Source organism: Halyomorpha halys, unplaced genomic scaffold (assembly GCF_000696795.3).
Source record: "Halyomorpha halys isolate HHAL.00 unplaced genomic scaffold, Hhal_1.1 Scaffold88.1, whole genome shotgun sequence".
Classification (NCBI taxonomy): domain Eukaryota; kingdom Metazoa; phylum Arthropoda; class Insecta; order Hemiptera; family Pentatomidae; genus Halyomorpha; species Halyomorpha halys.
In genome coordinates, this window is record NW_027114863.1 from 1,928,142 (window position 1) to 1,943,137 (window position 14,996).

A 14,996-nucleotide genomic window follows, 5' to 3' on the forward strand; every position below is an offset into this window, starting at 1 on the left:
CTCTTCACTTTTTAAATAACTTGTTTCTTTTTACTATTAGGAGACAATTGTTTGTTTTATTTAAGTATATCAGTATCATTATTTTTTGTTATTAATTTTATTTTCCTCTTTTATTAAGAAGCATTATTCTTATCTATTTATTTTATTATTATTTTTTTTTCTTTTAATAAGAAAATTTTATATAGTTAGAGGTGTCATTTGTATGACTATATCACCACATAATCAACTGTTAAAAAATATATATAATATAAGTTATATCAACCATGTAAGGCCCACCAGGCCGATCTGGTATAAAAATAAAATAAAATAACAATATCTATTATTTTAACGCTCCAAAGCGTTAAATCCTGATGCATGGATCAGCAATCTTTTCAAGAAAAAAAATCTTTTCAAAATAAATTTCTAAGAATTGAAGCGAGTGATCCTTGCTTTGTAAGAAACAGCCAATTCCATCGGGACTTACAAATGGACACAATAGAGGATTACATAAAAAAAAAGCTTCATGAAGTTCCACTTCCAATTCCAGCAGTTAAAGGAGCTGTGACCAACAACTTGGGAGACCCAACCACAACCCAAAGACTGAAGCCCAGGCATCCCTCACTCTAAAATTTTATTTTATTTTAATTTTTTTGCTCTCTTTCTTCTTTTTTTTTTTTAAATTAACTTTCTTTACTTCCATTAGAAGTCAATTATGTGTGTAAAGGCTTGTTAGCGATATAGCGATTTTGGCCGTGGTAGTGTAATAAAATCCTTGAAAATGGCCGATATGGCCGAAACGTTGGAGTGTTAAAATATTGTTGAGACGTAATGGATGTTTTTTATAACTACTAAACAAATCCGTTTCAAACAAAAATTGAATTATACATATATGTGATTTTCAGTGAGGACTGGGTTAGTAATAGAGGTTGTAATTACTAACCCTGCTAATATATTACATAAATACTAACTGTAATACAACATAAATACTTTTATTTCATGTTTATTTTTTTCCTTTTTATAATGAAAATAATATAAATCGAATTTAATAGCCGATAAAAGTAAAAAGCATGTGGGTACTAACGCTTGATTCTTCCTTTACTTACCAAGCATGTCTACCAGTCTTCATCTCATCTAGCTTAATTTTTATTTAAGTTTTTTCTCAAAGTGATACACTCAAAGGTTAGGATGCAGCGATAATTACTACGTCAGACCTTGAGAGAGAGAGGACATTAAACTCCTAACTTTATATTTGAAGGATTTTATTGGACATACTTTGAGCATTTATTTTTATATAGTTTCTGTGGTTGCAATATTATTAATGAGTATCGATTTATTTGATTTATTAACAGAACTCGTCAATAGATTTTCCTAATAATAATGCTAAGGACTACATGCTTGAAATAATATTTGACATACGGAATGCTAACTGGGGATTTTGACCGTGGGAAGGAAAATAACCTAATTTTTATAATCGTTTCTTCAAAAAAAGTAAACCTTCCTGAAATTTTTCTTCAAAGCGACAGTCCAAAAGTCGACCTATTTATTCGAATATTCGATGAGCCTTTTGGTGAAAAAAAAAAAAAGGGAAGGTTATTTGTGTCCGATTGCACCTTTCGGTGCCGAAATCGGTCATAGCGACCCGATTCCTTTGACACACAACAGCTTAAATGTGGTTCGTTATCTAAGGTGGTCCGAACTCCTTCGGACCGTAAATAATCGGTAAGTAGTCGGGCGGCCAACCTACAAAAGCTTTTCTATAAGGAGGTGCCCTTTGATGTTTATTATTCTCCTTAATATTCTATTTAAGATTTTACTCCATATAAATAAGAAAAAAAATCTAACTGGTTTCATAGTTTAAATAGTAACAATAGGAAAATTATTAAATAAATAATTCTGATTAATAAAATAGAACTTTTGAATTTTTCTAAACGAAATAGTATTACCCTAATAATTACATAAGAAAATGGTTTTTATTTACAATTTTTTTTCATCTATTTATTGACATTTTACAACTGTACATAAAATGCAAATACATTTGTTGTAAGAACATAATGGTATGTTATAGTCATGTAGAGAAACTACCCATTGGTAGCACTCTAAAAACATTTCTACAATATAAGGTCTCGAGGCCATCTTCTTTTCAGGCGTTCGGAGGGTTATCAGGAATGGAAGGTTAGAAACTAATGGGTGAGGAAGTTTATAATGGAAAGATTGATATCTGGTTCGGGCTACATCGGTTACATAGGGAACATTAAGGTCTTTATGTAAGATTTTATTTGTGACAAAGTAAGGATCATTGAGCATTTTACGAAGGATTTTGGATTGTAGGGATTGAATACGAGAGGAATTAGAACTTTTAGTGGAGCCCCAAAGCTCAACTCCTTATGTCCAGATTGGCCTTATTACAGTCATGTAGATCAGTCTTTTGTAATGTGTTGGAAGTTAAGACCGTTTGTCTAGTAAGTGCTGTAATAGTCGAAATCGACGTGCAGTTTCCTGTCTTTTCAGTCTGATGTGAGGATTCCAGGTTAATCGCTTGTCCAAATGTATTCCATGGTGGCAGACCTGTTCGACAGGGGTAAAGTAATATTATTAAAGGATACTACAGGGCAGTCGGTAGGTTTACGACGAAGGGTAGAGGTTATTTGATGGGATTTGTTGGGGTTTATTTTAGTCCTCCAATTTCGAGGGTTCTGATATGGAGAGTTTGGGATGGAATTAAAGAGTTATTATTAACTGTGAGAATACATGACTCATCGGGAAACGTGGTGAGGATAGTGTCAGAATTGGACGGGATGTCAGCTGTATAGACGGTGTAGAGGATGATACCGAGGATACTACCTTGAGGAACACTAGCAGACTGAGAGAAGAAGGATGAGTAGGAAGCATTCTGGTTTACTTTACCGAGTTTGTAAAACAGGCCCGGGAGCGAGACTCGATCAAAATCATAGATATTATAATTAAATTTGTACAGGTACAACCCACGAAGCCTCAGTGGTGCAGTTCTTTGTAAGGAAGTACGGTTACTAGACTAACTGTTGTATAAGAAGGTGATTTGGTCAGAATCACGCTCCACCACCAGGTTTTTACCCAATTAAAGATACCCACTAAATGATGCTATGTGAACCCAGGAGGGCTCCACAACCCTCTGAGTTGGCTAACAGTTGCAGTGACAGAATAAATGCCTTACCACTGAGCCATGTTGCTCCTATAGGTATCATAAAATAAATAAAAAGTTAATAAAAAGTAGGTATGGTTTATACTCATCAAGTTAAACATATTTTTTAAAAATATTTACTAGTTAACTCAGTTATTAATATAATTAATAAATATATTGTGCAGGTTTTAATAATTAATTTAAATTTTTTACTGGTAGTTTTAACTATTAACTGTTATATTATAGCTTCAATAACTATAATTTTATATAAACGTTATGTATAATTGTGCAATACCTTAACTTCTTTTACCTTCTATCTAAGGTTCTTTCTTTTTTTCTTGAATATTTATTTGTCTAATGTTTTCGAAATATTTGTACTTTAATTGATCATGCCTATTATTTTTTTACATTTACTTTTTTTTTTTTGGCCTGTCTATTAACAGTTTTCAAATCAATAAACAACTTATAATTCGCGTTGGGTTTAAAGTCACTTTTTTTTAATGTCTATGAATATAAATCCTATGATATGTCAATATATAGATATATTTCTATTCTTATAGATTAGTAGTAAAAGAGAATTAAGAGAAGAAATTAAAGAACAGATTATTATGATACTTTTTATATCTTTTATGTTAATGTTTTGCTGTAGTATATTTTCTACTAACCCCTTTTTTTTATTATTATTTTATTACTATTATCTTTGGTGCGACAGACCGTGGAGGTGCAAGTCCTCGCGCGATTTACTTAGGAAAATACTTTCATGACGTGGTTTTTAGGATGGGTTCTTCACTCCCACGCCTATTTTTGTGAGATCCACCCATTGGCTAACGGGCCTCACAAATGCCCGGGAGCAGGCTGTGAGTGAATACTGTATAATTATATGCTTTAAAAAATCCCGGATAGGGCCGGGGACTCATACTCGCAACCTTTGGGTTAGCAGACAGGCGCATTACCACACTGCTACTGTCACCCTCATCCCCTTTTTCAAGTAATTTGTAATGTCTCTATTAGTTATGCACTCTATTGTTTATGTGCTGTTTTATTATTTGTGAATGATGTTAGGAAAAGAAAAAAAAAATTGAAAAAGCAGTTAACAAATTAGATCCTTTCATTAAGTCTAAATAAAAGAATTTGAAGTATTAAACTACTAGTTCAAAGAAAGTTTAAATAATTATATATACGATTTAGATGAGTTTATGACTATAGATTTTTATTTGCAAATGTGTTAATAATTAAGTTTTAAACTTGGATTTATTATATTGGCGTAATATGGAGCATGAAAACTCCATATTACGCTTATATACTAAATTTATAACAAATATTAGAAAAAATAAAAAGAGTAAAATATTAAATCATTTATTAGCGATGAGTTATCTTCTGAGGATAATAAAATTTGACACATACAAAAAGTTATATTTAATTTGAATTAACAATTTTACACAAAATTAAAAGAAATGATTATATAATAAAACATAATTACTCAAGACATAGCCATAAAAATACTTGGAATTATAAGCAGTTAAAAAAGAGACCATTACTGTTGTTATTTTTTTTCTTCGAGTCTGTTCTACAGGAATTGAACAGATTCATGAAGAGGTTGGATTCAAAATTATGGTGAGTAGCATATGAGAAATTGAAGGGCGATCCGGATGGATTGGAAGGGTACAGGCAACGTCGCAATAACATAGAAGGGTGATAATGAAAATATTTAAGACTAATTACCTATTTATAAAAAAAATTATTAAATTATAAAAACGAATTACAAAAAAATATTAACATACAGGTTTCTAAAACAATGTAATCATCAACTCAGAATTAAATTTTAACATGTAATCTAAGAGAGATTTAATTAGGTACGTAGACATATAGATATTACCATATTTATATTTCTAAAACTGAATTTAATCAGTTTTCTTTGGACAGGATATGAGACCTATTCTTTCTGAAATGTATAAAACAATTGATGTCGGGTCGAACCAACAGCAGTTAACTCCAAGGCATTGTCTCAGAGTTCTGTTCTCAGCATCACTCTTTTCCTCCCTGTTGATAAAATATTTCAAAATATTAATATTGGTTTTGTTAACTTTTAAATTTTAAATAAAATCTAATGTAAATAATTTTTTCGATAACTATTTAAATAACTGCCTGTGGCGGTTATTCCATTTGTGCTGACGAGCACCCGGCTCACCACAGCTTTATGAATGAGAAATACAATTTCTTTATATAAGTAAAAAGAAATAGAAAATATTTATAGCTTAGCCTCCTGAACTGGGAAGGATGAGTAGAAGAGGAGGTTGTAGCACGCCATTGCATTAAAGATTAGACCTTTCAGTATGCTTCTGAAGCATTTGAATAACAATCTTGAACACTTGTCGTGAAACATTTTGTTTATCATAGCTAATTCACCTTACTGAAGTAAATTTCATTTCATGTATAATCAATAACCTTATTTAATATAACCTTGTTTAATCAAAATTTATTTAACACCATATCGCCCTGGTGGGCCTTACACGGTTAATGTAAGAGGTAAATTTTTTTTTAATAATTGATTATAGAGGGGGTCTCATACAAAAGACACCCCTAACTATATACAACGCTATCAATAAAAAAAATAGATAGATTAAAATAATAATTCTTAGTAAAAAATAAAAGTAAAGTTAATTATAAAAACAATTTGGATTTAACAAAATAAATAATGGAGTTAACAAAATAAATAATAGACTTCTAATGGAAAAAAATTATAAATAATAAATACAATTTTGGAGTGACAGTAACAGAACTGATAAATATAGAGCTTATAACAGGATGTCCTGCAGCAGCCAGGGCTTCAGTCTTCGGCTTGTGGTTGGGTTTCCCAAGTCGCAGGTCCTTTAACTGTCGGTAACTGGGAGGGGAACTTCATGAACCTTTTTTTTTTTATGTAATCCTCTATTTTTATAATCAGGAATATATTTATTTTCTCTATATCAATAAACCTAATATAAAAAAGTAATTAACTCTTTATTTCTCAGATGAAAATGTCGTTTTTCTTACAATCAGCTCTTTTAAGGCCATCTAGTTGTTTGAAAATCAGTGAGCCAACCGGAGTAGATCAAACACAGAAATGGAACCCATCTCAACTTGTATTTTTCTGGTGGTTATTATAGGGGTATTTATGATCTTTATCATATTAAATAATAGTAATGATATTTTTTGTTTATTCTGGGATTGATCCCTTAGTATAATATTCATGCATCAAAATCAAGCTTTAGAGCCTTAGAGTACAATACAAAATAAAAATGAAATTATAAACCGTCATAAAATATAATGAAATAATGAATTTGAAAAGATAAAAATGAACAACAATAAATAACAGAATATATAAAATAAGCATAGAACAAATAAAATAAAACCATATGTCATATCAAAAAACATAAGATGGCTAACTTATTTGAAACTTTCAATTCTTATTCTTCCGGAATTGGGTGGACAGAAGGTGGTCGAAGATACGGGATTTGAATGTTGGAAGGGTATTAGAACTACGAATAAAGGAGAGAATAAAATTCCATAGGGAAGAGGAACGGATAAGGCAAGACCTACCAAAGGTTGCGGTTCGATATGCAGTTACATATAAGTCTGAAGGCCGTATATTACAGGAATGCACTGAAGGTTTATATTGAAGGATATCAGAGATGTACGATGGACGGCGGGATTGGATGATTTGATAGAGGAAGGAAGCAAGGAAATATTTACGACGCAATGAGGGGTGAAGCCACTTCAACTCTTCATAAAATCGGGCGACAGAGGTGTGGGGGCTCCAAAGGTGAATTGCACAAAGCAATTAATTAACCGTTTTAATGTTAAAGTGTGAGTTCTTTCCTTATTTTAGCATTTTATATACGATATAACATTTAACATGGCCGAAAGTCTCTTAATAGGTCGGCTAAAATGGAGAATGACGTCAAGCAACAGACCAGCTGAGCTTGTCACCGTTAGTTTTGACAGGTTAGTTGCTTGTAGTTCGTCTTTGGTTTCTATAGTTTTTGTTTTGGGTATTTTTAAAAATATCATAAAGTAGTGGATAAAAATAATATTTGGAATGTCCTGGAAGGTAGGATAACCCAGAACATTCCAAATATTATTTTTATCCATTACTTTAAATTGGGCAGCTCATAATCCTATACTAATAACATTTAGTTTATTATAACTTTTTACATTTAACACATCATGAATACCCATTATGAGGATTAAAATAAGTAAAATCATTCACTATTATAATTTTATTTGTGTGAATACCTATAGCCAAAACCTGGGAAACAACTAATATTTAATAACCACGTGATTTCTTGATGAAGGAAATATACTCAAGTAAGAGGGATATATCTTAAACAATGTCAATTGAAGAAGGTGTCAGAAAGCTAATAGTAAATATTTTTATCAAATCAAATTTTATTCATTATTTAATATTTTAACAATAAACCACTCACGTGCTTTGCCCCATTCCTTTAAAGTTATGCAAGCTATGAATGCACCATGTAATGTGTAATACAGTCATCGTCCTGGCAATAAAGGCAAGGAATGATACCTCTGCCATTTCATCCCACAGGAAGCAAGGAATAATCAGTTGGAATACTGCCAAAAACAGGTACATAGCTACATAATGTCTAAAAATTAATCATGTAAATCGTTAGTATATGACTACCAATATCATACTGTAATTATATAATATCTATCATTAACATAGCTGTATAGATATTTTTATTTAAATAATAACTGTGAAACGCGATCTCATCCGCGTTAAATTTGCCTGCCTTTACGCTGATAGATCAACTTCAGTGTTACAAATCGATGCAAGTAATTGTATTATAAGCGTTGAGAGAGTTTAATTTAATTATTGTATACAATTAAGGCAAAGCTAATCTTAGAAGGAAAATTAATTCACTTTTTTCCCATGACAGAAGGATGTACGGTAAGATTGAACAGATTCATGACCGAACTGACAATTTTATTTTGTAATAAGCTAGAGAGAGGTCGCTATAAAACACAGCATACCAATATAATGGTACAAAAAAAAAAAAGGTACATTAACTAGATGTTAAGGAAAATTATTCACTGTAATGAAAAGAAGAGGTTGAATATCAATTCTAAAGTAACAGAGCACATGAGCTACTCAGTAGATAATAGATATTGCAATTGAAAAGACGTATAAACTGTACAGCAGTTCAAATATCTGTGATCAATCTTCATTGTGAACGAACATTTCCACCAGTGATATTGAAGGTGGATTGAAGAAGGAAGGAAGGTAGCTGTGATGTTATATTATGTTCTTTGGGGCTTAAATTTATATTTAAACAAATACAGATATGTGCTGGAAACATGTGTCCATTAATTACAGACTCAGAAAAAAGTATGTTAACTACGGAAATGGATTTTAGATGAAGCGTGGCGATAAAATCCAGATCTGGAAGATCAAAAATGGAAGAATATGACGACTGATGGGGAGGAAAAAAAACATTCTTTTAAACATAGAATAAAAAAGATCAAGATTGTTTGGAATTTTTTAGGGACACCTACAAACGGGACAAAAGGACACACAGGTGAAAAAACGGGAAGCCTAGGCTTAAATGGAAAAACGGGAAGCCTAGGCTTAAATGGAAAAACGGGAAGCCTAGGCTTAAATGGAAAAAGGGGAAGCCTAGACTTAATTGGAAAAACGGCGTGAAAGAAATCAGGAATGGAACAAGGAAGAGTGGAAACAATTTTAAAGTTGAAATTTAGGGAAAGGAATACCTCATTAGTTGAATATATTATTTAAAAAATAATATGTATGTATACATTATTATATGAATAAAAAAATCTATACAGCTATATTAAATTTTCAATACCTGTTCTGGAACATTACCAGAGAATCGATTTCTAGATCGGACATGTCGGATTGTTTTCCTTTGGTGATCACATCTGGATGTCTCGTTGTCATAAACCAACCCATGTGGGCGAAGAAGAAGCCTCGTTTGGAATTGAAAGGGTCAGCATCTGTCTTGTTAAATTGGCAGTGCTGTCTGTGGTCTCGAACCCATGTCCATATGCGGCCCTAGGTCGTGTATACGTAGGTAAGAGATGAGAAAAATGGGGTTTAATGAGACAATTGATCTAGAATTGTATATGTTAAGTTCAAGTTCTTTGATAGAGTATGTTTTTGAATCAGAAATGATTAAATAAAGGATAATATTTCTGTATTACATCGAACGGTAAATAATTATTATTATAAAATTAATGCGATACATTTTTTAATTCTAAAAGCTCAGATTTATTAAATTAGGCTGTAAATCGTGTCATCAATGCCTAATTCCTCATTTAAAAAAAATATAAGAATCATTCAAACTAGTATACCTCTTTTTAAAAACTTATTGTAATGACAATATGTCTTTACTGCTATTTGTTCAAATAGTTCATAATTTCTTACTTGAGATGCTACTGTTTGGGCAATCAGTAAAAAAAGCTTCAAAGGTTGTCTTGGATCGTAGGTCCTGTGACTCCAAAGGCTGAGTGCGCCCGCGGTGATACCAATGATCGAAACAAACCCGAACAAACCATCTGTGAAGTAAAATAAATATTTTTTAATATTTTATACATTAATGGATACTGATTGAGGTATATTGTAATATATAAGTAATTTAATGATGAGTCATCCTTATTAAAACTTTAATTCTCACTTTAATAATGAAGAATATACACTTTTCTAATATTAGCTACAATTCTTAGAAATCTATGAACCGAAAATATAATTTTATTATTTATTTAAAACTATTTAACCAAGATAATGGAGAGATTGAAGTTGAATGATTGAGGGTTAGGGATAAAAATATTTGGACAGGACAGCAACATTGTATTACTAAAATTACTACGTATTACGAGAAATTGCCAATAAAAACTGGAAAATACAAAGTGGAAACTAAAAATCAGAAATAGGGATACTTTCTTTTATGTGACTTCATGTTTAAACATGTTCCAATATAAGATTTGGCACTTAAGAAAGCATTAACTGAGAGAAGAAATAGTAAAAATAAAAATAACAATTCTTTATATTACATTAGAAACTGATTCGTGATATGTAAGACTTATGTAATTACTAAAAGTGAAACATGAAAATTGAACGGCCTTCAGACTTATATGTAACTGCCCATCGAACCACTGCCTTTGGCAGATCTTTCCTTATCCGTTCCTCTTCCTTATGAAATTCTATTCTCTCCTTAATTCCTTTCTCTAATACCCTTCCAAAATTCAAATCCCGTATATTTAATCGTCTACTGTTCATTACCGAAGAATAATAATTAAAAGCTTTAAATAAAATTTTTAATTTATAGAAAGATGGATGTTATGTAACAAATATTATTAGGTATTTTCAATATCCTTTATAGAATGTGTTCATATCTATGTATGCTCAAACAATCAGTATTACTATTATGGTCATTATATATACTTATTATATATATTTTTTTAATATGATGGATATAACATGAGCAGGCCAAGCAACGTTATAGACCTTTGGACGTTTTCTAGTTGATTTTTAGAAATTATTTTTCATCTTTTTTTACTTCTATATTCCTTTTTTACACCTGAACAACGTTTCGGGCTCTTCTGCCCATTATCCAGTTCCACATATAGAAATATTTCCAATCAACATTTAAAAATTAACATAAAGTTATAATCAATAAAGTTGATATTGCTCCTTAATTTTTTTTTAACAACTAGAAACAATTAATACTTAAATACATATAAATCATTTTACTAATTTATGACCATTTAACAAATCCAAAAAGTTTTTGAGATTAAGCCAAAAAATCTCAGTAATTGTTCATATTTTTTCTTATCTTATTGTTAATTTGTGGACATTTGTCATTTAAGATTAAAAATCATTTTTATATATTTCCAAGAGAATATAATTCCAAATCTTTTTATTTACCAGTTTTTTTTATCTTTCATTTTTTGATGTTTGAAAAAATATTTGCCAAAACAGTTTTTTCAATTTAAAAAAATATTGTTATTTCAACCCAATTTTAATAAACTCTTTGGAATTTATTTGTAACACTACTAATTAACTAATTATTTTATATTGAAAGTTTTCAAGGATTTTATAACTCGTCTTGTGTAGTAATTATAAATTCACCTAATTAGTTAATATATATTTTTATTTATCTTACTCCAGAGAACAGTTTGCCAGGAGATGTATCCTATAATGAATAAGAACCAGCCGGCCAATCCTCCACAATGAAGAACCACCAATGCTGCCACGTTCTTCCACTTTATCTGTCTATAATTGATGTTTAAGCACGACAAGAAAGATAGATCTATTTCTTCTGGATTTTCATTGTCATCCACACCCTGTAAGGTACAAATCTGCAACATTCCTTAGCTGTCTCTGAAACAGTTGAAAAAGTTCTAAATCACACAGTTCTAGGGAAAAAACCAAATAACTATTTATTTTAATGTATTTTTTTCTTTTATTTATTTCTTTTATTCTTATTTTGTTTTATATTTTTAATTTTAGTATGAATGTGATCAGTTATCACTATTACCTAATGCCCAATAACGTTGTGGTAGATTTTAATATTTGTCAATAAATAAAGATTGGAATTAAAAAAAAAAGTTATATCAAAATAGTTAGTTATCTGTTATTATTTCCGTTTTCATTATTTTTTTTTATTCTTATTTAATTTTACGTTTCTGTGTACATATCTTTTTTATTTACATTGTTTATTTATTTTTACTTCATTTAAATGGTTGTATCTTTTTTTTAGTTATGATGAAGCTCTACAACGGCTCATATCAAATAGTTTTTGACTGTTTGAGTTTTTTCCTTAGACCGTCTTCCTTTTATAATAACAACTTTTTCTGTTTAAATGCCATCATTTGCTAATTGGATATCAGTTTACGCAAACATTTGATAATATGATGGCATACTACTACATAAATTCAAGCATATGAGACTTTTACGATACGTATTAAGAAATAATGAAAATCACATTTTTTTTCGGTTAGATCTAACAGTCATGCCATCACTTGCTCAACCAAAGCTCTAACGCTTTAAGCATTAAGTACTTTCTTGCTGCAAACTTTTAGTTATGACAAAGGACTGAGGTTACACTTGAGGATAGGTACAAAGTACACCGTCTTCACCGGATTTCCTTGGATAAAAGTTCAGAATTCCTTGAATGATCTAGAAAGTGAAAATAACCAATAGATAGCAATATAACCAATATAACCTCCTTAGAATAATCCACTTTCAAGGTGGAATGTAACCATCATAAAATAACTAATGTATTAGGGGAATATATTTATTTTTTTAAATTGAAATTCTAATAATTGATTATGAAATAGATAAAATATTTTTTTAATTTAACATTTTTTGTTATCTGTCATCTAAAGGTGAAAATTTGGATGACATAAAATGATCAATTATTGAAAAATGAACCGTGGGTCATTATCCGAAAATCGTAGAATTTAGATAAAACTTCACCAGAGTAAGGATAATTATCAAATTTACATCATTAAATAATTAGATGATATTTTAATAATATTAACAAGTTTGCAAGAGTAGAGGGCCTAATTCTGTTCACAAGGGACTATCAAATGGTTAGCAATTGTTGATGATTTGCCTGGTGACAAGAAATCACACATTGATTATACATTTCGATAACAAGCATTTTTCGGTGACTGTGCCAAAGGGATTTCAAGGGGAATTCAAACGGGATATTAATTTTAAAGTATTGGGACAATAGATAAATAATCGGCATTTTTACAGCTACGACATTATTATTATATATACCATGACAAAACAGCTAAATAATTAAATTAAGAAATGTACTTGTGACGGAGAAACTCACACCAGAGGACTGAACAAAAAACCACTTCACGAGACATTAATGCAAATAAAGAGGAAACTAGTACAGGCAAAATACTATAGCAGAATCAGTGTTGCCACGGAAAAAATTTCCCTCCTATATCCCTTTGATCAGTGAATTCAAATCAGTGGGATATTCAAAAGAGTTTTATATAGGATTCGGCGATAAATTCTTGTGGAAACAAACTTTTGTAAGCGTTACATGGCTTTAAAATAACTACAACCAGAAATATCCCTGTATTTGAATTCCTAAATTTCGCCGAAAAACTAGAGCTAGGAACCTGACAGGGGACAGATATTTTGACCGTTTAACTTATAAATAACACATACAATCATATATAATTGATAAATTAATACCTCTAGCCAACAATTTGGCTAAACAATTTTTTTTTATACTTTTCTTTTAATGTCATTTTAGTGCTAGTTATTTAACTTTATTGATTTTCTTTTCTAAGCCTGAATTGAACTGTAAATGAAAAAAAAAATATTTGATGAAATAATTTAATTTTTGATTTTAGGTTATTTATGTTTTTGGAACTGGAAAAATTTTCAGGTTATAGTATGAAAGTGTATCGAAGAATGAAAGTTTTCTTTAAGCAGTGAAGTATTAACTTTTTTTTTTTAATTCATCGATGTGTCATGTTCCTGTCCTATCCAGTCACAATTTTCCCAACTTAATTATTTTTTAGGTATTTCTTTCAAAACTATGGAAATTAGTTCTTCTGTCATACATAGCCTTGTTGGGTATGAAAAATGGTTTAATTCCCATTTTTAAAACTGGTTATTTACAATATTAAGGGGAAAAATATAAACGTACAGAGCCATCGTGGTTCCATTTTTTGTTTCTAGCATTTTTGCGATAAGAGCTTTACTTTCCAGAACATAATTTCCCACTGCACAGTTCTAAGCTGTCATCAATGGATCTCAATTCAGTCAGTGTAGAGCGTTTGGAGAGTTTGAACGTAGGTTGAGGTCTGAATAACGAATACAATCAGCACTTATTTTCTGACATAATTACTAAAGTGAGTATCAAAACCAATTTTTTCCTATTGCTTAATGTCTGTACAATACGCGGCACAATCCATATATATATACATTAAAGAAAAAGAGTTTTTTTGGCAAAAAAAATATTTCCTCATAGTCCTGTCCATCATGATCCTGTCTTCTGTAAATTCGAGGTCAGCTTCTTGGAGGACAGAGCATGACGTTTTTAGATAATTTAGTCACAAGGAAAATAATATGTTTACTCCGTTTGTTTGTATGTACGAAGCGATTTTTAAAGCTCATTGCTCAAGCAATTTTAAAATTTAATGATTAAAATTACTCATTGGTATCCCCTGAATGTTTTCAGAAAACTTAAGGTCAAAACCATGCCTTCGGATCATGGTCCTATCGAAATACATTTTTTTTTGTTTTCTTTTTTCGAATTAAATAAAATAGCTATTTTTCGGATGTACGGTATATTTCATTTAAAATGTTTAATACAGCAACTTAATTTTTCAACTTGAGGTCAAAACAATGCCGTTGTGTCATGCTTCTGTCCATCTTTTTTTTTCCCATATAAATAAGGTAGTTATTTTGTAAAAGTTTCAATTAAATTGATTAAGACAGTATTTTTTTTATAAATATAAATAAAGTAGTTATTTTTAGGATGGATGGTGAATTTATGTTACAATGTTGTTGATAGCAATTATAAAGTTACCATGTTTAAGACAACAAATTGAGTTTTCAACTTGAGATAAAAAATGCAGTCGTGTCATGGACATATCATGCTATTTTTTAAAAAAATAAATAAAGTTGTTTTTTTCCGGATGGACGCAAACTGAATTTCAGTTTAAATGATTTAGACAGAAACTTTTTTTTTTTTCGATATAAATGTCGTAGCTATTTTTAGGATGGATGGTGAATTTATGTTACAATGTTGTTGATAGCAATTATAAAGTTACCATGTTTAAGACAACAAATTGAGTTTTCAACTTG

General features: G+C 30.4%; 1 protein-coding gene across 5 annotated transcripts in view; it reads right to left on the bottom strand.

The window, feature by feature from the left end:
- Nucleotides 1-4,537: 4,537 nt before the first annotated feature.
- LOC106677133 (stearoyl-CoA desaturase) overlaps nucleotides 4,538-14,996 on the bottom strand; it is a 15,633-nt gene continuing 5,174 nt past the window's right edge. The window contains exons 1-6 of one of the 5 annotated variants that reach the window (XM_014414849.2): nucleotides 13,000-13,067; nucleotides 11,317-11,534; nucleotides 9,579-9,709; nucleotides 9,001-9,206; nucleotides 7,603-7,779; nucleotides 4,538-5,176 (exon numbers count right to left, since the gene is read on the bottom strand). In XM_014414849.2, coding sequence (XP_014270335.1) covers nucleotides 5,038-5,176; nucleotides 7,603-7,779; nucleotides 9,001-9,206; nucleotides 9,579-9,709; nucleotides 11,317-11,521 — 858 coding nt within the window. In that variant the 5' untranslated portion in view covers nucleotides 11,522-11,534; nucleotides 13,000-13,067 and the 3' untranslated portion in view covers nucleotides 4,538-5,037. Of the gene's footprint in view, nucleotides 5,177-7,602; nucleotides 7,780-9,000; nucleotides 9,207-9,578; nucleotides 9,710-11,316; nucleotides 11,535-11,691; nucleotides 11,711-12,980; nucleotides 13,068-14,996 lie in introns of those variants that run through there. The other 4 variants (XM_014414848.2, XM_014414851.2, XM_067051959.1 and 1 more) reach the window with 4 other exon arrangements.